We start from the raw sequence: 20277 nt of genomic DNA, 5'->3' as shown, positions 1-20277 counted from the left end.
TTTCTCGGTAGCTTGGGAAGGAAGGTGATTTTTACTCTACAAACAAAGGTCTCCCAGATACTGCTGTATTGCATCCTATTGGCACTGACGCGTGTGTGTATACTCTGGCTCGAGTTTGGGTATGTACAGGCAATGACCAGACGCTACTCTGCCTGAAAGAACGCCCAACAGTTGACCAGTCAGACTGGTGCAGGCGTCGTGGCAGTGCTGCCCATTAAGCCATCGTGACAATTCGAAGCTGCCGAAATCTGTCATGGTTATTGGACAATGGGAGAGCTAGAGGTACGGAGCCAGGCAGATCGCATATCCGACGCCAAGACCGGAACTCTTGGGGGCGGAAATCTGATATCAGGGCGGCGGAGAGATGACAGCCCGACAGCCGATAATGGCTGCAATCCGCCCAGCAGTTATCCTGGGCAGCCGGCGAGAAGATCCCAATGGGGCTATGTAAAAGTTGTTGGATGACCTTCCAGAAACCTTCTTCGACCCCGACATGCGTTCATGGAAAGAGGCACGTGAGTAGAGGATTACAATCCTGAGGCTATGCCAGGTCACACTCCAGACCAACGCGCGGAGCAACTAGATAGCTCGCGCTTTGAATGCTTGGCATGGACTTGGCAAGGCCGTAACATGGACAGGCGAATCAGGAATCCTGCTCAGACAGACCGGGGCGTATCTTCAACTGTGCCGTTTGTGATTGATTTGTGAGGAAAGAGCATCGCTGCAGTTGATGTCATTAAGACTGACCCAAACGGGAAAAGGGCGCAAAGAGGTGCCGTTTGTTTCGTCATTCTTTCGTTGATCCCGCAGCCATCAAGGGAATAAACGGTCAAATGGTGGGAGACAGCGATTGGCTGCCCCGCAAACGACCCGGCATCACATCCGTCCGTGGGCCATCCGTGGTATGGATGTCCATCGTAGGTACCTAGGTACAAGTACAAGTGCCTAGAGAAGATGGAATCCATGGATGCCTACAGGTAGGCAGGTAGGGAGGCCAAAGTTGCCCCAGCGCGGGAGCGAAGTCGGGTGAGGCTCGTAGGAACCCAATTTACGACCGCCGGCGATGAGGCAGTGATGGGCTGGGCAATTGGAGGAGGAAGCTAATGTTCGTTGCTTAGGTCCTTGACGCCGGCACCTGCGTGGCACTTTTGGGACTATACGAAGTACGGTACATGCCCGAACTACACCTTATTAGGTAATTAGGTAATTAGGTAGGCACCTAGCTCCGCCCACACACTGGGAGCCCCTGCTCCAAGGATTCCAAACACCCCTAGCTGCACGATGTCAGAGAACACGTCCCAACCGGGAATAAATACCCTCCATCACGCCCCTCTCCCACCATCAACTTCGCGACATCGCCTGACTGTGTTCTCCTTTATCCTCGACCTTAGAACGTATCCCATCCCCTCTTCGGCGCCCGCCCAGCTTTCACCATTCCATCCTCCACGCACCATCTACTCGAAATGGAGACCAATGACACGAGCTCTTCCAAGGGCAAGCAACATGATGTCGCAGGCCCCGGCACTGTTGGCTTCCGCCCTCAGGTCAACATGGCTGTCCAGCCTCCGAAAACAGATGATCTGCAGAAGAGCTACGCGGCCATTGTCACCAATGATGCTGATCCCAAGGGCTGGTACGGAAGCATGAGTAAGTCAATCGCGATGCGACGGCGCTGTTCATCTCCTGGTGGACTAACACGGTTCCCTCACTTCTAGTCAATGGCCTCGGCGCCATTATCGGAACCATGGGTGCCTTCCCCTGCTGCATCTGCTGCCCGAATCCGTACAAGGACGTTAACCAGGGCAATGTCGGCTTGGTGACCAAGTTTGGCAAATTCTACAAGGCCGTCGACCCCGGTCTTGTCAAGGTCAACCCTCTCAGCGAGCACCTGATCCAGGTCGACGTCAAGATCCAGATCGTCGAAGTGCCCAAGCAGGTCTGCATGACCAAGGACAACGTCACCGTAAACCTGACCTCCGTCATCTACTACCACATCGTGGCGCCCCACAAGGCTGCCTTCGGAATCACCAACGTGCGCCAGGCCCTCATCGAGCGCACCCAGACGACCCTCCGACACGTTGTGGGTGCCCGTGTCCTGCAAGATGTTATCGAGCGCCGGGAGGAGATTGCGCAGAGCATCGGGGAGATCATTGAGGATGTCGCCGCCGGCTGGGGTGTGCAGGTCGAGAGCATGCTCATCAAGGACATCATCTTCAGCCAGGAACTGCAGGAGTCGCTCTCCATGGCTGCCCAGAGCAAGCGTATCGGAGAGAGCAAGATCATTGCGGCCAAGGCCGAGGTACGAATCTTCCGTCTGACCCAGGCCTCTGGGATGACGCCCCCTTTTTTCCTTTCGCAATAGCTAACAACCTGCAACAGGTCGAATCCGCCAAGCTGATGCGCCAGGCAGCCGATATTCTGTCGTCGGCACCCGCCATGCAGATTCGCTACCTCGAAGCCATGCAAGCCATGGCCAAGAGCGCCAACAGCAAGGTCATCTTCCTGCCGGGCACCAGCAACTCCATGTCGTCGGGGTCGGCCTTCAACACAGCCGTGGCCAACAACAAGGCGTACGAGGGCGACACCACCATCGACCATTCTTTCGCCGACTTCGGAGGTCCGGACGCTAGTTTCCAACAGGCTCTGAACGCGCGCGTGGTCGAGAACATCTAATGTCTCTTCTCCCGCTGCCTTTTTTTCGATTGGAAAACGGGAAAAGCAGGCTAGTCGTGCCGACTTGCATTCTTTAGGTCGGCATCCGGCGAGAAACAGCCCCCTGGAGCTTGATTTGGCGGCACCCTTTCTTTGCGCTACGACTTGGTCGGAGCCGTCTCCTTAACTGTAATTTGTATTCATTGTGTGTGTGAAGCCTCGCTGCGGACGAACACCCCCAGGATCGACGTGAATTTGCGTTGGCCTTTCAAACGGATACCCCTGGATGGATAATGGAACACTGGAATTAGGCAGGAAGTCTGGGGATACCATATACCTCTGTTGTTATTGATAATGATACCACATCCGTTCGTTACGCCATGGCTGAGACGATGAATCTCCCCAATTGTTCCAGTGCAACAACCAACTGTCTCTTGATGCTTTGCATAGATGCGCTACTACAACAAGGGTATGTTTATCAGAGACATGCATCCAGCCCATGCCATTAATCCCCGAACCCTTCAAACTCGTCATCATCACCCTGCAGTGCCTTGGCCGCGTTATTCCTCCTCACCTCGCCGATCATCTCCTCCAGCTTCCTCCGCTCCTCCTTCTCCTGATCCGTCATCTTGCCCACCAGCTCGGCCTCCCTCTTCCGCCGCTTCTTCTCCCGCCTCGCGACCTTGACGTCCTCCCTCTCGTGCTTCCCGCTCCAGGCCTCGTTCTTCTTCCGCCCCGACGGCGTCCCGTCCCCGCCGTCGGCGGCCCGGCTCGCCTTGGCGGCCTTCCACTCGGCCAGCTCGGCCTGCCGCTTCCTCTCCCTGGTCTTGTCCTTGAACGGGATCTTCTCCGCGTCGATGCCCAGCCCCAGGGAGCGGTCGACGTCGAGCCCCCGCAGCTCGGGCATCTTGGGCAGCTCGAGCAGGCCGTAGCCCTCGGCCAGGTCGGCCCAGTCCAGGTCGGCCGTGCGGAAGATGCTCGAGGCCTGCTGCTCGATGAAGCTCCTGACCCACGACACGAAGGCGCGCTGCGCCATCTGGTAGACGTCCCTGTCGGCGCGCGCCTGCGCGCGCATGCTGGCCGCCGCGCGCTCGCACTCGCCGGCCGTCACGGCGACGGCGGGGCGCGTCAGCGGCGTCATGGGCGTCTGGCGCACCTCCAGGAACTGCACGTAGCCCTCCTCCCGGCCGGGGTGGAGGAACACCACCGCGAGGCCCTTGCGCCCCGCCCGGCCGGCCCGTCCGCACCGGTGGATGAAGTTTTTGGTGTGCGGGTCCATCTGGACGACGAGGTCCACCTGGGGGATGTCCAGGCCGCGGGCCGCCACGTCGGTGGTCAGCAGGACGGTCGGCGACGTGGAGCTGAGGAACCGGGCAAAGTTACGCTCCCTGGCCTGCGGCTCGAGCTTGCCGTGGAGCGCGATCAGGGAGAAGCCCTTTGGGAGGATGGACGGGAGCACGCGGCTGAAGTATTTCACCGCGAAGCAGGTCGAGAGGAAGACGAGCGTGCGCTGTGGCCTGGGCTCCAGCTTCTCGAGAATCTGGCACAGGGCGGGGATCTTCTCGCTGGCCTTGGTTACCTGGTACTTGATTTCTAGACTGGCCGGGGTTTTCTTGTCGACGATATCGCCATCCTTCAGACTCTTGACCCGGACCGTTATCTTGTGGGGATAGAGCAGACCAACCCGGATGATCTCCTGGACGGCGTCGTTGACGCTGGCGGAAAAGAGGCCTGTCCTTCTCGTTTTCGGGAGGAAGCCGAGGATTCGGGATAAGGGGTCGTGAAAGCCCATGTCCAGCAATCTGTCGGCTTCGTCGAGAACCAAGCACTCGAAGAAGGTCGAGGGTGTCTTCACGTGAGGCGAGGAGAGGAGCTCCGCCAACCGCCCCGGCGTCCCAACCAGGAGGTTAGGAGACAATCGCAGGAAGCCTCGGAGGTCCTCTGCAGCCTTGACGGTGCCGCCGACGCAGAGCTGAGGCACGACAACGCGGCCGGCCGTATCTGGACGCCTATCGTCGCTCTGTATGTAGGGGAGGAACTCTGCCGAGTCCTGGTGGAAGGCGAGCAAGTCGAGAAGCACCTTGAATATCTGCGCCGCCAATTCGCGCGTCGGGGAGATGATAATTGCTTTGACATGGTTCCGCTTGGCGGATTCATCGGCTCGCAGCAGGCGCTCAATGACCGGAATAAGATATGCGACCGTCTTCCCGCTTCCAGTAACAGCCTCGACAACGACGTCCTTGTTCCCGCGGAAGAAATCGAAGGTTGCTTTTTGGACTGGAGTGGCCTGTGTGTAGCCCATTGACGATACTGCGTCCAGAATCCACTCCGCCAGGGGCGGAGTAAGAGCATCCCATGCACGGGGGAGCTTCTTGCTAGCCACTTTTTCTTCAGCCATCATGTCGCGGCCCTTCTTGTCAAGCACTGAGGTCAGGAGCCAGGACTTTTGAGGGGTCACCGAATTCGATCGCAAGTGTGTCTCCCAAAATTTTGGTGTGTTATCTTATCAGCTTATCGATAATATTAGACCACATGCGTTCGAAAGATTGGCGCATGCACGGTCCACGAGATCTTCTCAGCTTGATCAGGTGTCGATACTCAAGTCATTAGGTTGTTTGCCACCAAGCCTAGGGGTGGTATTTTGGGGCCACAATTCTTGTAGTTCTTCAGCGGTGACACTTACTAAACTCTCAAGATCAAGTTGGTTTCGAGCCTCAGTAGCAAGACTCTGGCTCGTTGGTGAACTCCAGTTTCTTTGGAAGTTGACCCCCAAAAATACAAGCCTCGGCATCTCCGGAAGGTGCACTGCCTGTCAGCCGCCTGATCGCGTCCTCGGGCTCCTGACCCCTGTTGCGACCCCGAAATTTTTCATTTCCGCGTGTTTCTTTCTGCTCACTCTGGCTCCCTCCGTGCCTTATAATTTGACGACGCACTCTGCCTGGCAGCCATCACACCAATAGAAAACGGGGTGCTCACATCAGCCCGTTGGATGTTTCGGTGGAAAAGGAAACCGCCGTCATTCCTCGAACTCAAACCCCAAAACCTCAACCACATCATGCGGTGGAGTCAAGCTCTACCGCACCAACCTTCATCACCCTGGATTCGATAGTCGCAGAAGCTGCCCTCTTCCACCGCCAGCAACCCCAGACGGGCACTGCCGCTTCTGCCGCGACAACGCGCGAGTCCAGGAAAGATAAACATCTCCACTCCCACTTCTGGCCTGCCCAGTTTTACAACATCAACCGACTCGTCACAGGCCTCGTCGCCCTTCCAGCGCTCCCGCCGTTCCCCTACAACATGTCGTTCCGCGGGAAGTCCGCCGTCCCGGCCACTCCGCGCGTCATCTCTCCCAGTCCGACGCCGTCCGAACAGGAAGCGGGTTCCTCGCAAGATGCGACTTTTGGGGCGGTGACGAGATCCGCCGCAAGGAAGCGGCTGGCCACACCACAGCCCGTCCTGGAGGATCTGGACGAGGACAGCCTTGACGATAGTCCCGATCTGCGGAGGGCTCGGACACGGAGCCGGAGCCCCATCGATTCTCGGAGAATCCCTCCTCTGACATCGAGCAAGTCTAGGAAGGCGGAGAAGAAGGTTGTCAAGAAGGCTGTTGCTACCGTTCCGAACGGCATCCCTGTCCCCGAGAACGGGTACCTCTCTCCGACGTCAGCGACAGGATTCTGGAGCTGGAGGGACTTCAGTCGAAGCCCGAGTCCTCTGGGCCTGATACCGATTCACAGGCACTGGCGCACGTTTGTCCACAAACATGAGGTGCCGAGGAAGGTGCTGCATGTGTCCATCGGATTCTTCGTCATCTGGCTGTATCTCTCGGGGACCCAGACTCGAGCGGTATGCCCTTATCTGATGGGGGCGCTGATCCCCATCGCGGCCGTCGACGTTGCGCGCCACAACTACGAGCCATTCAACCGCTTCTACGTCAAGGTGCTGGGCGCACTGATGCGCGAGAGCGAGTTTGCCGGCTACAACGGCGTCATCTTCTACCTGCTCGGGGCCTGGATCGTCCTGTACTTCTTCCCCAAGGACGTCGGCGTCATGGGCACGATGCTCCTCAGCTGGTGCGACACGGCCGCCAGCACGTTCGGCAGGCTCTATGGCCGCTACACGCCCCGCATCAGGCGGGGCAAGTCCCTGGCCGGGTCCTTCGCCGCCTTCGTCGTGGGCGTCTCGACGGCCAGCTGGTTCTGGGGCTGGCTTGCCCCCTCCGTGGGCCCAATGCCAGGCGACGATGGGTTCATGTTCACCGGCGTCCTCCGCCTCCCGCATGTGGTCTCCGAAGTTCTGGGCTTGACAGACAGCCAATCCGCGATTTCGGGCGGCCTAGCGCTTGGGGTCATGAGCCTTTGGTCCGGCTTCGTGGCCGCAGCCAGCGAGGTTGTTGATGTGTTTGGATGGGACGACAACTTTACGATACCAGTTCTCAGTGGGCTTGGTATCTGGGGGTTCTTGAAGGTCTTCGGCTAGGGCATACTCCCAACGATGGTAATAAACGGTTTTGCCGAGCTTATGATGACTCGCACCGCTTTGTACACTGGGCTAACTATATGCATGGTTGGCGTTTTGGGAGCGGACTGGGGGCGGACTGGGGTGGCCCTGGATGCACGAAATAATAGCTGGCAGATGCTGGACGATGGGCCCGGTGAAATTATCTTATGTCGATTGTATATCATCATCTCTCTCCATTCTCACGACTTCACTCCGCGACCTAGTGTTTCAAACGGGGTTCTACGAGTCAACCAGTCGTCTTGTCCCAACGCCCCCTGTCGGTGACTACGTGCTCGAACCCCTGCTCCGAGGACAGCGAGTGTGCATCTGCGGATCTAGAAGCATTCAAAGTGGAAAGGAGGGGTCTTGTGAGAAGACATGGGACATGGGGGCCGGCAATACATGGGCCAGGCTGATCATGACGTTGGTTGTCAATCGCCTGGGGGGTATGTCGTGCATCTCACATCGATCAGGCTCCCGTCTCGGCACAAACAGGGAACTTTTTTTTCCCTACTTACTACCTATCTATGTAGACGGGATTAACTCCTCGACATCCACATCTCAAACCCCCGCCATCCAGGCCGCCAGTCAGGCAGGCCATCCATCCGATTGATTGTTCGATCCCACCGACTGCCCTTGCCCGGAATGGAAGGGCGCAGCGGGAGGAGCAGGCAGTAAAATCAAAACGGTCAACGAAGAAGCGGTTCGAATTGTACTGTAATACCCCGCCACCCCTAGAGCGAATTAGGAATCTGTATGCCCATAAGTACATATATACATCCATCGCTGGGCATTGGCCTCTCAGAAGGCAGACTCCATGTTCGGCTATGCCCCATTCCATCCTACCTATAGAAACGTGCCCAGTCATCAGTTGGTGGCGCATGTTGTATCCACACAAGTTTTTGGCTGGTCGCCATTCACTTCTCCATCTCCCCTTTGATCGACCCGCAAGTGCCTCTCGCAAGTGCCCCATGTACCTCTATGGGAGAGGACGAGGATGGCGATGCGTTGTCTCATCGCTTCCCCAGCTTGCATGCTTGCGAACCCCTTTTTGAATACCCTTGTCACCTGTGTGGACATGAGTCGTGAGCTGCACGCGGACTATGTTGGTATCAGAGGTTCAAACCCCAAAAGACAGGAAGCTAGTTCCTGGCAGTTATCGACTCGGGTCTAAAATTCCGGCTCTGTTTGGGCAATGGTCAAACGCGGCCGAGCCCTGGGACGACTATTTTAGTTCGCAGAGAAGTGCGCCCTCCAACTTCCTCGCATGTCCTACAGGTCATGACCCTTCGCCCCCGCCGTGTGACGGAAAGTGACGGGCCTGTTCGTTCGTGATATCGTCTGCCTTGTGGGGAGGGCCTTGTATGGGGAGTAGGTTCATTGGGCGTGGCTATACAGTACTTGCTTAGCGGTGGAACAATGATCAATATTCACGTTACCTTTACCAGCGTCAACCCTACCCACAGGCCGCTAGCAGGATGTGGAACATCATAGCCAATGGCCGTTGAGGGCAGTTCAGCAGGCAGACGGCACCATTTTTGTTCAGATACCCCCTTCCCGGCAAGCTCGAAAGGATGTGGAAAGTGGACGTCCTTGATCGGAATGGATAATCGATATCCATGCAACCCATGACCCGCACCCGCACATTCTGTCCGGCTGCCTCCCAACGGCCAAGAGAACGCCGGCCGAGCTTAGGTTACCCTGTATCCGTACATGTACCATACATGCTCGACGGAGCCTCGCAAGGTAGGTAGGAAAGGGGGGTATATATTGCTACCACGGGCTCTCGCACCTGGCTTATAACACCACCAGATATTTACCCATAACAAGTAGTGATGTGTCCTGCGTCGGCTGCATGTGCTGTACCATTATCCTCGCCTCACATCATCCGAATCCGAAGTCGACGACTTCCATGATTGCTGTCTCTCTCCCGGCTCTTCTCAATCGCCCCCATAGCCCATATCTACCTACCCCTCCTCCACCCTCCACCCTGTCAACGTTTGCCCCTCCAAAAAATAATAATTCCCTGCTCCTTTCCCCCAATCCCAAAACTCTGAATTTCTAGCCAATGGAAATTCAAGAAACTGGGATTTATTAAGCCGACGGTTTGCAAGGTTCCAGACAATTTTCAGCGAACAGTTTTGGGCATCAAGAGGCGCACGGGCTGCCGTTCTGCTGGGTTGGGGGTGGCTTTAGAATGGAACGTCGTCAGAACTTCGATAATTAAAAGATGCAGGACGAGGGCTTAAAATATAAAATACAAAATACAAAAAATGTCCCTCCTTTAAATCCATGCTGACAACACATCATCACACACAATCTGCCCGACCCGCTGCACTTCTGCCTGACCTTACATTTCTTCAACGTCTGCTCTGCTTTGACGTCCACATCCATCTCGTCCGAGCCAACGAAATTGCACCATCAAACAGGAAAATCCAATGCTGCTTTGAACTCTGTTTTAGCGTCAGCGCGCTTGTTCGTCACCAAGGTTGTCTAGGCCCCGGTACTTTTTCGATTTTGCCTAGGCGTGTGCCTGCCATGGCTTCTTGCTGGCTAGCCTGTGTCCTCATCCCGTACCAACCATACCAACTTTGCCCGATCCATAGACGGCTTCCGTTTCCATCTTGCCGCTGTATTGTCCTCGCGCTTTTCTTGTCGGTCCAGCCCGTCATACAACGACGAATCCGAATCTAACCTGAACCTCTCCTCCCACTCCCACTCCCCCCTAGTCCAGCTCAGTCTTTAGGCCCATTGCGCACACCCCCCCCTCAACCCCACGGTTTTCTGCTTCACTTCCGGTTCGACGACTACTGCCGTCGAGCCTACGGTTCTACGACCTCGCGTCTGCGTTATTTGCCCCCCTTTGCCTTGGTTCCTGCCCCATCGCCCACACATGTCTCTTGCTGGTTTAAACAGATCCTTTCCCCCCTACGGCCCTCCACCGGCCCCTCTCCACCAATACAAACCGTGATAGTCGCCTCTCGGCATATGCAGACCTCCCTCTTATTCCTTTCTCTGATCAATGGAAACTCGCCTGTAGACCAATCCGAGCCCTCCCTCACTTCGCTTTTTGTCTCCAGGGATCACCCCATCAGCCATGCCATCCGTCCTTCCCGTTGGCCGTACCCCCCAGCGGCAGGGAAACGGCCGAGATGGCTGGCACTAGAGATGGCTAGATCACCATCGTATCCAACACGCCCATCGTCATCCTATCTCCTCCCAACCTTGAGCGGGGTCGTCGAGATGCTCGACGAATAGATTCACCATGTCTTATCCTCCTCCAGCTCGTGATTCCGGCTCGTCACCGGCCGGAGAGTCGCAGGAAAAGTATAAAAGGGGTCGTCCTTGACCGGCTCTCTTCTGCTTTCTCTTCCTCCTTTCTCATCACTTCTTCTCCTCTCCAGGCATCCCATCCACAGCTTCCAGTCACACATAGTTGGCCCCAGCCAAGTATCTTACATACCCACATACACAAACACAAGCGTCACCCACCCATCCACTCACCCACACGCATACACACACACGCACACATACTCATACACACACCCAACCCCTCGGCCATATCCAAGCACACACGGTCCAGTGCCCACATCACCCAAACCACCGCTCCACACGTCCCACACATTTCGTTTGAATCTACATTCAAGCCACCGTCTAGTCCGACCTTCCAATAAATCACAATGTCGTCGCCATACTCTGAGTACTACCCCAGCACCGGCGCCCTGCCGATGCCCGTCCCTGCCGGCAAGGGCCAGTATCCGGAGTACTATCAGAGCCGCGAGAGCACCTACTCCGTGTCACCCCCGGAAGGAGATGCCTCCATCAGTTCCGGATCCAATATGCTACCGTCGTACAGCAACGGCTACACTGCGACCACTTCCAGCTACGCCGGGAGCAGCCACGGCGATTACGACAGCGCCGCCTCTGCCAGCGGAGTTGACTTTAACGAGTACATGCAAGATCGCTTCGCGGGCACCTTCAACCCCCTTCCCCTGGACAAGTGCATGGCCGTGCAAGCGCAGACGTGAGTTTCTCCCCCCCACTGCTTCCCACCAATCTGGATTGCAGTTGCGGGCTTGCGTGAGCGAGCCACAAAAACTGCAATCTGCGAGGAATCTGAATTTCGTTTCTGAGATTGGCTTGCTAACCATCTTTCCAAATTCTGCAGATCTGGACATCTCAACGCCAAGCAGCGTGAGCTCATGGAACTGCAGGCGAAGGCGCAGGCACGCCTTGCAAAGTCCCGCGCCCGCTTCGCCGAGGGCCTTCAGGATGCTCGCGAGGTGCGCGCCGATCTCGAATGGACGCAGAAGAAAGTCTCGTAAGTACCCCCTCCAATGTCTCTATTTGCGATTATTGAAATCTCGACATCTTGCGTTCTTCGCAAGCGCCGAGATTTCTCGCAAAAACGGCGGAGCTACGCAATTAACGAGGGCAAAGAGGCTGACGGTGATTGAACAGATCGTTGAAGTCAAAGGCGTCAAAAAAGCACTCCAAGGAGTACAGCAAGGCGCGCGCAAGGTATCCATCTCCGGAATACTGATTCCGAGGCTCACTTTCGCAACCACAACCCCCCTTTCACCATTTTTACGTTTGTTACGCCGTTTCCTGGACACTCCTGGCCACCTCATAAACAGGCGCATACGGTACATATTCCCAAAATCATTTTCGGAGCCCTGCCACGGCGCGGGAAGCGAAGCCTCGAACAAGAGGTGACGTTGAGGCGAGGCGCGGCAATTAGGCGCCGATTCTCTCGCTGCTTTACGGCGGGGACTGCAGCATGCAGCGTTTTCCCATCTCCACGCCCCCTCCCTCCCAGGCGGCGCTTGCGACCGCCGTGGGGGGTGTGGGCGGCTGTTTCACGACGTTATGACTTATGATTGGATGATCCGGGACAATCTGGAGGCCCAGCGTTATTAAAAAAAGTACAGTACACCCACCACCCTTTTCCCTGCATGTTCGAGACGAGGCGGACAGCGAGCAAGCGCCAGGGCTGCAGTAGCGGAGGGTGGGAACTAGCCAGTCCCGCCCGGGCAGGGGGGGTGGTGTAGGAGCAGCTGGTTTCTTGGGACGAAAACAGAACCAAGACTGGCTAGTGGCAGCAGCCACGGGCAGGCCAGGATGGCACACATGTTTCCTTTGGCGTGGACCTGGACAAGGGAGGCTTTTCCTCTTTAGGACCGAAGAATATTGCCTGTTCTGGAAATGGGAGGGACAAAAGTCCTGTGGGTCGGTATTTTCCTTCGCCCGTCGAAGGCCTCGGGCGTTTATGGGATCTCATTGGGTCGGCTTCATGGGCAGGGCGCCATCTCTCAGTTCGTAGTAGTACCACGGAATATAAGCTCTCGTCTTCCGACCGCTGTGACCCGTCCGCTGACGTGAGGTGCCCCTACAGTGTCCTCCTGCCCGACCGTAACAAGCCCCCCCCCCGCTGAAGACCCTCCAGACAGGCTGCAAAACGACAACCGAGTGCCTCCTCACCCGTCGTATCATGTGATGAGTCGTGATGCCCAACCAGGCTGGGACCCGATGGGACCCCCTGTGTGGTCACGTGATCTCCCCCTGAATCCTCTGGGCCCAAGGGATACCCTGGGCTGGCGAATGCCAGATGGGCAATCAGCAGAGTCCAACAGCCATGTACCGCTCTGACGTCGCGTGGGGAGCGCGCTCGGTCTCGTCGGCCATCCATCCATCCATCCTAGGCCAGGCGTTCGTTACCCAGATCTCACCCCCCCACCCCGCCGGTCCAACCACGAGCCGACGGGCTCCAAACCCTTGACCGCCTCCAGTCTCCCCCACGGATTCTCATTGCTGCTCGGGTCGTAGTAGTCGACCGACCAGTCCGGGTTGCGCACGCCACCGCCCCTCCCGCCCCCGCCCCCGCCGCCGCCACCGCGGCCTCTCCATCCTCCCCGGGCCGGTTCCTGGTCGCGTCCGGGCAGCAGTCCCCGGGCCTGGCCATGCGCGCTGGCGCCGCCGGCCTCGGCGTCTAGCGGCGCAGGCGCAGGCGGCCTCGACGTATCGATATACTGTGGGCTCCCGCCATCGTCCTTTTCGTCGTCTTCGCCACCATCGCCCCCATCGCCGCCAGCGGGCTCGTCATCGTCATCGTCGTCGCCCTCGCCAAGGCCAATCTCATCGGCGTTCCCACCCTCAGCAGCAGCAGCCGCTCCAGGGGCGCCGCCGCCGCCGCCGCGACCGCGACGGGCCGGACGGGGATGGAGCGGCAGGCCGTTGGCGGCGGTGCCCGGGGTGAAGGAGGCGGGAGTTGGAGCGGGAGGCTTCGGCGGGAGCGACGGGGGCGCGGGGCCGAGGCCGAGGCCGGATGTCGTGGTGGTGGCAGCGACGGCGGCGTCGGCGCGCGGGTTGAAGCGGCGCTTCTTGGAGGGGCGGGCCTGGGCGCCGAAGCTGGTGAAGCCCATCGCTGCGGCGAGGGCGGCCGAGTCGGCGTCGATGTCGACGTCGACATCTGGGTCGGCGGCTGGGGGGGAGTCGCCCATTTTTTTATTTTTATTTTTTGGGGGGGGGAGGTTACGGCGCGCGGGGTTGGCGGTGTTTGGGATAGATGGTGGGCGAGGCGAGAGGATCGGAGTTGGGGGTTGGAGGGATAGAGCAAGGATTGAGGTGTCAGTGGGCAACGGAAATTATTTTGCTCTCAGGGCTCGAGTCTCTAGTCAGCACGGAAGTCCGCGCCAAAGCATCTAGTTTTCGAGCAGAAAACCACAGGCTCGGATGAAGAGCTGGAATTGGTTGCTCCGCGGAACCAAAGTTTGTATGCAGGGTCAATAACAGCCTTTCAGCCTCGTGAGGAGTTGACTTTCCTCGATGCAGCTACAGAGCACATGCCTAAGAAAAAGCACAGACCCTCCAGTACTCCAAAATCTCGAATTTATGCTGCATCATCGAGAACTAGCCCCCTGTAAGCCTCCTGCAAGCTCAGCCTGACAACCATACAAAAATGCCACTGTAAGTTCCTCAACAGAACCTTTCCTCTCCTCAGCTCTTGACCCCCCACCAACTAACCCCATTCTCCCAAAGCCACCTCCTTGGCAAGAAGTCCTGGAACGTCTACAATGCCGCCAACATCGAGCGCGTGCGCCGCGACGAGGCCGCCGCCGCCGCCCGCGAGGCCGCCGAGGAGCAGCGCATGCAGGAGGACGACGCCGCCCGCCGCCTAGCCATACTGCGGGGCGAGGAACCGCCACCACCGCCGCCGCCGCCGCCACGGCCGGAACCCGAATCATCATCCCGACGCCCCCCGGAACACATCGCGGGCGAGCGGCCCGAGCGGCGCAAGCGCAAGCGGGCCGGCGAGGACGACACCGATTTCGAGATGCGGGTGGCGACGGAGCAGCAGCGGACGCCTGCTGCTGCTGCCGCGGGAGGTGAGGCGCTTTCGCGCCTGCTGCCGGGCCCGGCCGCTGGTGCGGCGGTGTCGCTCGTCGACGAGAGGGGCCACGTCGCGCTGTTCGCGCCGCCGCCGCTCGACGAGCGCGCGGAGCGGGATGGCGGCAAGAAGCGCGAGCGCGAGCGCGAGGACCAGAGCCAGGGCGGGATGCGCTTCTCCGACGCGGCGGGGAGGGGAGGCGCGGGGCTTGTTGTGGGCGGGGCGGGGCCGTGGTATGCCCAGGCGGGAGGCGATGGTTCGGCCTTGGGGGCCGAAGCGCCGTCGAAGGATGTCTGGGGTAATGAAGACCCGAGGCGGAGGATGAGGGAGGCGGCTCGGCTGGACGCGAGCGACCCGTTGGCAATGATGAAGAGGGGCGCCGCGAAAGTGCGGGAGCTGGGGAAGGAGCGGAGTCGGGAGGCGAAGGAGCGGGAGCGGGAACTGAGGCAGCTCCGGAAGGAGGAGAGGCGGCGGGAGAGGCGGAGGAGGAGGGAGGGGAGGGATCGTGACGACGTAGACGATCTCGAGGGTTTCAGCCTGGATGGCCCGAGCCCAGGTCGGACGGAGAGGCGGCATCGTAGCAGTCATCATCGGGAAGGAAGACGCCGGTCTGAGAAGGACAGCCGTTTAGACGATAAGGGGCATCGTCCTTCTCGCAGGACGGAGGATGGCAGATCTAGAGATAGATCCCGCCACTCTCGGCATTCTCAACCATGAGAACTGCTCGTAGTCATTATTTTTCATTCGTACTCGGAATATTATATGATACCCCTTCTACATAAACAAGCCCAATCATACAGCCTACAGCCTAGCCCAATTTCACCTGCCCTTCCACGGTAAACTTATCTCCACGGGCCGCATATCCTTCTCGCACATCCGGGCAACGGGCTTGGCGTCAAGGCCCTTCAGCGCCGCCAGAACCTCCCGCACCGTCTCCTCGCTCCCTCCCTCCGCCCGGTCGCTGTAGATGTCGACGCCCTCCTTGGTGAACAGCGTCGGCGCGAACCAGGTGACGACCCACCTCTCCACGGCCCCCTCGCCGCCGCCGGGCAGCGGCCTCTCCCCCCACCCCAGCACCTCCCACCGGCTGCTGACGAAGAACAGCCAGCCCCTGCCCCTCCAGTCCCAGACCCCCGTGCCCGAGGCGGCAGCAGTGTCCACGCCGTCAACGGTCTTGACGCCGCCTTTGCCGCCTGCGGACTCGTACTCGACCAGGTCGTTGATGCGCGCGGCGCCGTCGGACTCGCGCGGCGGGTGCGGAGAGTAGGTGATGCGCACGTTGCGGGCCGAGCGCCACATGGCGAGGGTGGAGTGGGTGACGGTCCAGGTGCGGTGTAGCCAGGTGAGTGGCGGGGAGGCGGAGGCAGAGGTGTCGGGGGATGTGGTCGCGTATTTGGAGGGGGAATGGAGGGTGATTGTTGCGGGCGGTGTGGGGGTTGGGGCTGAGGTTGACATTGCTGCTTGCTTGAGAACTGGTAGTGTTGGGTAGAGGACGCCGTGAGACGATGAGATTGAATTGCAGCCCTTGATTATGATACTTCTCTCCTGTGGGTAGACATATGATATGAAGTTCAGAACTGGAGTTGTTTGTGAGGTTGGGTTGCAGTTGAACCTCTGTACTTGGCAGGGGTTGGAACGGTGTTACAGATCACAGCAGCCCGCCCTGTCCGTGAACAAGAAACAAGGCTGTCCCATGGCCAAGTCAAAGCCTCGCAGCAGCTATCGGTGACTTCTTTAATCCCAGATTCTCAATTGCCTAAGATCGGGGAGGATGTATACATCCGTAGCAAGTGGTGCTTTATCAGTCAATCAACGCTGCGATACCAGATAGTGACGTAGGTTGTCTCTCTGACAGGCGCGTGCTAACGAACCGCAGAAACAATTTGACAGTCCATGCCAAGCAATGACTCGGGCAACAATCACAAGGTTCTGCACAAGGTTCTGGCAGGCGAAACAATCCTTGGTACCCAGCAGTGGCTGTTCGGCCGATTCTCGTCTTGACGGATCTTCTATTCCCTATGGGAAATCTAACAACGGATCCTCGAAGAAGCGATGATGCTTCAACCACAAGGAGGTCCCAATCCCAAGTCCATGACGATCATCCCTCTTCCTCGGCCTTCGAGCCGGAAACCTTTTAGGCGGTATCCTTCAAGTCGAGTGGTTTGAAGGCATCCTTGATGGCGACAGCCTGCTCCTCGAGCTTGTCGATGCGATTCTTCAGTTCGCCAACTCCTTCCTCCGCGTCGAGTTCCTCATCGTGGATCCCCAGCTTGAGATCCTCGCAACCCTCGCCAAGCTTCTTGATGTCCTTGGCCAGTTTGTCGACCTGGCTCTTCAGCTTGAGGAGCATGGCAGCCGACTCAGCAGAGGCGTCGGCGTCGCGGGCCGCCTGGAGATGACCAATCTGGAAGTCGCGGTGCCCAGCCAGATGCATCAGTGTGCCCTCAACTGCGCCCTGGACCATGAGAGCGGTTTGGTGGTCGATGACGTTCACCGAGTAGTCGATCGAGTAGGGTGGTTGCTGGTAGGCCAGGGGATACTGGTAGGCCAGGGGATACTGGTAGGCTAGGGGATACTGGTAGGCCAGGGGATACTGGTAGACAGCTGGACCCGGGAATGGACCCGGGAATGGACCGGGGAATGGGCCTGGGCCGGGGGGAGGCATAGCCATTCCCTGTCCCTGCTGTGCAAACGGTGGCACGGCAGGCCCAGCAGCTGGAGTGGCTCCTGTGTCAGCGGTGAATTTAGGGGCAGCTCTGGGAATGTTACGGTTATTGCGCTTCGTACCACGCTGTGTACCCTCTTGGGGCTCCTCGGATTCCGCAGGGTGCTTCATGGGGCGACTGGGCCCGGGCGTAGCAAAGTAGGCTTCTCTCTCTGTCAGTGGTCGGCCACGGACCGGACGGGAGGGGCGGCCGGGTTTGCCAGGGATCGCAGATTTGCCTTTCAACACGACCTCGTCATCGCTGGAAGTAATCTGCTCAACTGCAGCGATGGTGGCTTCCACAATAGCAGGCATAGTCGCCGGGGCCTGCGACGATGCTCCTGGCTGGGGCGCAGCCCCTTCGCCGTCGTTCGGAGGGAGAGACGTGTCCATACTTTCAACCTGATACTTAAGCGATTTAGGGAGGGGATTGGAGCGAGAATGGAACGAGGACTGGAGAAAAACTGAGTTGTCAGCGAGGAACTCTACAGAATCTGGCGCGTCGACGCGTCTCTTTTCTCTTGGGTCACCAGTTACGCGATAAACGCAGCAGGGGGATCATGATGTATGAAGGGAAGCCAGAGTCAGGGGGCAGATGAGATGGGGGTGACCTTACCTGCAGCGGCGATGATACGTCCGGGCTTCAGCTCGCGGTAGCGAAATTATGGAGGTGGCAGGGAGCGCGGAGAGATAAAGGAAACAACCCGTTGAAGTCGAGAAGAGGCTAGGTAGAGGATGTTAAGGATGGACTTTTTTTCAGGTTAGCGAGGAGGATGAGAGAGGGTGTTTGGGTGGGAGAAGATGGAACCTCCGTTGGGCTGAGGGTTCGGAGAGGAAGGTCGAGGTGGGTTGTTTTGATGTGTTCTGGGGAGAGGATGGCCAGGGACGCGGTCTGCTTTTCAAGGGGAAGTAGATGGAGGTTAGCTCCCCGGTTGCCGGGGTGAGGAGTTGACTTTCATCTCACCTTGGGCCTGCTCTTCGATTTTCGGGGGAGCCCCCTTATCCTCAGGGCGCACCGTCGATCTCTCAGGGCAATCACTCCCGCACACCACAGTCATCCCCTATAACCTATCTGGCCTACTGCTGAGGCTCGTGAAATGGCCGACGAAGACGAAGGTTTATCTCCTACCCGAGTGTTGGCAAGGCAAAGGAGTGTGTTATTCAGGATGGATCTTCACGTAGAAGGGCTGTATATTGTGCCCAGTGATGGACATGCTAGGCAGGAAGACTTGCAGACATTGTAAACCATCCTAGCCCACGGTTTCTAAACCTTGCTGCTTACATAGGGAAACTCGGACGGGTAGCCCAGGTTATTTACTTCATAGAGTAAAACTACGCGTTACTATCACGACCTTCCCTTTCCAGTTTTAGTCACGATCTAACCTTTCATAGGTACCATGGGAACAGTCTTGGGTTCACTCCTCTCCAAACCGAAGCGAGGGGAAACGGCAACGGAGGTAATTAACAATAAGGAGCATAGTAGATAGGGACCTGCATTATTCGCCCATTAAGATGGGAAGATAGACAATTACATCTAGAAGCCATGAAGCCAAAACCCCCAATTTGCACCACACTGTCCATATGTACAGGATATTCAAAAATAAATACAGGGATACGCAAGCTGCCAACGCCTAAGCGTGGAGCGGGCGAATCAGCGGACCATAGACTTGCCAATCTCGCTCTCCCAATCCTTCGCCCTCTCGAACCCGTTCGAATGCGACCTGTAGTCCTCCAGGGCCTGGTAGACCTCCTCCTTGGAGTTCAGCACAAACGGACCATACTGCACGACCTCCTGGTCGAGCGGCGTGCCGGCGACGAGGACGAACCGGGCGCTCCCCGCGGCACCGGCGTCCACCTCGGCGTGGACGACCTCCCCCTTAGGCTCGAACACGACGTTGTGGTACTGGTCGACGGCGGTCTGGTTCCCGGCCTTCCCGAACAGCGTCTGGCCGTCGAGCGTGTACGCGAACGCGCTCCACCCCTCGGGCAGCGGCTGGACGATCTTGCCGCCGGGCTTGATCTCGACGTCGAGGATCCAGACGGGCGTGTAGGCCAGGTCCTGGACGCTGTCGACGCCGTGGCTCTGGCCCGAGATGACCTTGACGTGGACCCTGCCGTCGTCGACGTCGACGGACGGGATCTCGGCCGCCCGCAGGTCGCGGTACCTCGGCTCGCACTTCTTCAGCGCCTGCGGCAGGTCGACCCAGAGCTGCAGGCCGACGTTGGCGCTGCCGTCCGGGTTCTGGCGCGGCATCTCGGCGTGCATGATGCCCCGCCCCGCCGTCATGAACTGCAGGTCGCCGGCCTCGATGGTGCCCTTGTTGCCCGCGAAGTCCTCGTGGTCCACGCCGCCCGTCAGCAGGTACGTGATGGTCTCCTGGCCGCGGTGCGGGTGGTCCGGGAACCCAGCGCCGGGCTTGATGCTGAAGTGATCGAGCATCAGGAAGGGGCTGAAGTTGCGGAGCTGCGGCGTGCCGATCGAGCGGCGCACGCGCGCCCCCGCTCCCTCGGCTTGCTCAACAGCAAGGAAGACCTTGCGGATCGCGCGAGGGATGGACATGTTGGTTGCCGTGAGGTGGGTGTTTGGCGGGAGGTCGAGGACGGAGCTTTGAAGCTGTGGTGTGTCTTTTGCGCCCGTGTCCGTTGTGGTTGATATCGCAGGAGTGTTCCTGATCTTGTTCAGTAGAATCGAGGCTGTGTAGCTTGTAAGGTCTGTTATGCGCTCTCGGAGTAGGACGATGGAAGCAATTCCAATGATGATGGAGATCAGAAGCGAGAGGGACTTCATTGGAAACAGGAGACAGGTCGGGTATTTATGCTGGGAGAGCAGTCCGCAAGAGGGTCTGGGGCGCTCGAGGATAGAAATAGGGCGAACATATTCGTAGCTTACAGGCGGTTGCTCGCCATCAAGAGTCTTACGGTAATCAGGACTGCCCCGCAACCGCCCCTTCAGACCTTAGTAAATGTTACATCAGCAGAATCTTTCTGAGACTGGATGGCGTTTGGGCCATGTCCCGACGGGGCTTAGCCCAGC

General features: G+C 58.3%; 9 protein-coding genes across 9 annotated transcripts; 4 read left to right on the top strand and 5 right to left on the bottom strand.

The window, feature by feature from the left end:
* The first annotated feature begins 1211 nt into the window (after positions 1-1211).
* QBC33DRAFT_520858 (uncharacterized protein) lies at positions 1212-3033 on the top strand. Its single transcript, XM_060426408.1, has 3 exons — positions 1212-1647; positions 1716-2299; positions 2380-3033. Exons 1-3 carry the CDS (start codon positions 1464-1466, stop codon positions 2671-2673), a joined length of 1062 nt encoding a protein of 353 aa, XP_060288539.1. The 5' UTR covers positions 1212-1463; the 3' UTR covers positions 2674-3033.
* On the bottom strand, positions 2911-5145 carry QBC33DRAFT_582926 (DEAD-domain-containing protein). Its single transcript, XM_060431364.1, has one exon. The coding sequence runs from the start codon at positions 5051-5053 to the stop codon at positions 3158-3160; it is 1896 nt and encodes a 631-aa protein (XP_060288538.1). The 5' UTR covers positions 5054-5145; the 3' UTR covers positions 2911-3157.
* Positions 5146-5528: 383 nt separating this feature from the next.
* Positions 5529-7400, top strand: QBC33DRAFT_5473 (putative phosphatidate cytidylyltransferase). The gene has a single exon (XM_060428721.1). The coding sequence runs from the start codon at positions 5950-5952 to the stop codon at positions 7129-7131; it is 1182 nt and encodes a 393-aa protein (XP_060288537.1). The 5' UTR covers positions 5529-5949; the 3' UTR covers positions 7132-7400.
* Positions 7401-10727: 3327 nt separating this feature from the next.
* QBC33DRAFT_5446 (uncharacterized protein) lies at positions 10728-12118 on the top strand. Its single transcript, XM_060428470.1, has 3 exons — positions 10728-11176; positions 11321-11473; positions 11614-12118. The coding sequence occupies exons 1-3, from the start codon at positions 10833-10835 to the stop codon at positions 11693-11695; spliced, it is 579 nt and encodes a 192-aa protein (XP_060288536.1). The 5' UTR covers positions 10728-10832; the 3' UTR covers positions 11696-12118.
* A 748-nt stretch (positions 12119-12866) lies between these two features.
* Positions 12867-13652, bottom strand: QBC33DRAFT_510197 (uncharacterized protein; the record flags this gene model as incomplete). The annotated part of the gene is made up of 1 exon (XM_060425752.1): positions 12867-13652. One exon carries the CDS (start codon positions 13650-13652, stop codon positions 12867-12869), a length of 786 nt encoding a protein of 261 aa, XP_060288535.1.
* Positions 13653-13954: 302 nt separating this feature from the next.
* On the top strand, positions 13955-15170 carry QBC33DRAFT_582916 (uncharacterized protein; the record flags this gene model as incomplete). Its single annotated transcript, XM_060431363.1, has 3 exons — positions 13955-14118; positions 14191-15095; positions 15163-15170. The coding sequence occupies exons 1-3, from the start codon at positions 14111-14113 to the stop codon at positions 15168-15170; spliced, it is 921 nt and encodes a 306-aa protein (XP_060288534.1). The 5' UTR covers positions 13955-14110.
* A 137-nt stretch (positions 15171-15307) lies between these two features.
* Positions 15308-16333, bottom strand: QBC33DRAFT_5390 (uncharacterized protein). Its single transcript, XM_060427948.1, has one exon. The coding sequence runs from the start codon at positions 15992-15994 to the stop codon at positions 15359-15361; it is 636 nt and encodes a 211-aa protein (XP_060288533.1). The 5' UTR covers positions 15995-16333; the 3' UTR covers positions 15308-15358.
* A 340-nt stretch (positions 16334-16673) lies between these two features.
* On the bottom strand, positions 16674-17636 carry QBC33DRAFT_553773 (uncharacterized protein; the record flags this gene model as incomplete). The annotated part of the gene is made up of 1 exon (XM_060429441.1): positions 16674-17636. One exon carries the CDS (start codon positions 17634-17636, stop codon positions 16674-16676), a length of 963 nt encoding a protein of 320 aa, XP_060288532.1.
* Positions 17637-18812: 1176 nt separating this feature from the next.
* Positions 18813-20277, bottom strand: QBC33DRAFT_5293 (RmlC-like cupin domain-containing protein). Its single transcript, XM_060427136.1, has one exon. It carries the CDS (start codon positions 20029-20031, stop codon positions 18895-18897), a length of 1137 nt encoding a protein of 378 aa, XP_060288531.1. The 5' UTR covers positions 20032-20277; the 3' UTR covers positions 18813-18894.

Source organism: Phialemonium atrogriseum (genome assembly GCF_030411735.1).
Source record: "Phialemonium atrogriseum strain 8032-3 unplaced genomic scaffold QBC33scaffold_1, whole genome shotgun sequence".
In the NCBI taxonomy this organism is placed as follows: Eukaryota; Fungi; Ascomycota; class Sordariomycetes; order Cephalothecales; family Cephalothecaceae; genus Phialemonium; species Phialemonium atrogriseum.
This window is presented reverse-complemented; position numbering and strand designations above follow the sequence as displayed.

Coding starts and splice junctions, on each gene's coding strand:
- QBC33DRAFT_520858 (XM_060426408.1), top strand. CDS start 1,464: ATGGAGACCAATGACACGAGCTCTTCCAAGGGCAAGCAACATGATGTC. Junction 1,648..1,715: donor GGGCTGGTACGGAAGCATGA/GTAAGTCAATCG, acceptor CCTCACTTCTAG/TCAATGGCCTCGGCGCCATT. Junction 2,300..2,379: donor TCATTGCGGCCAAGGCCGAG/GTACGAATCTTC, acceptor AACCTGCAACAG/GTCGAATCCGCCAAGCTGAT.
- QBC33DRAFT_582926 (XM_060431364.1), bottom strand. CDS start 5,053: ATGATGGCTGAAGAAAAAGTGGCTAGCAAGAAGCTCCCCCGTGCATGG.
- QBC33DRAFT_5473 (XM_060428721.1), top strand. CDS start 5,950: ATGTCGTTCCGCGGGAAGTCCGCCGTCCCGGCCACTCCGCGCGTCATC.
- QBC33DRAFT_5446 (XM_060428470.1), top strand. CDS start 10,833: ATGTCGTCGCCATACTCTGAGTACTACCCCAGCACCGGCGCCCTGCCG. Junction 11,177..11,320: donor ATGGCCGTGCAAGCGCAGAC/GTGAGTTTCTCC, acceptor CAAATTCTGCAG/ATCTGGACATCTCAACGCCA. Junction 11,474..11,613: donor TGGACGCAGAAGAAAGTCTC/GTAAGTACCCCC, acceptor GTGATTGAACAG/ATCGTTGAAGTCAAAGGCGT.
- QBC33DRAFT_5390 (XM_060427948.1), bottom strand. CDS start 15,994: ATGTCAACCTCAGCCCCAACCCCCACACCGCCCGCAACAATCACCCTC.
- QBC33DRAFT_5293 (XM_060427136.1), bottom strand. CDS start 20,031: ATGAAGTCCCTCTCGCTTCTGATCTCCATCATCATTGGAATTGCTTCC.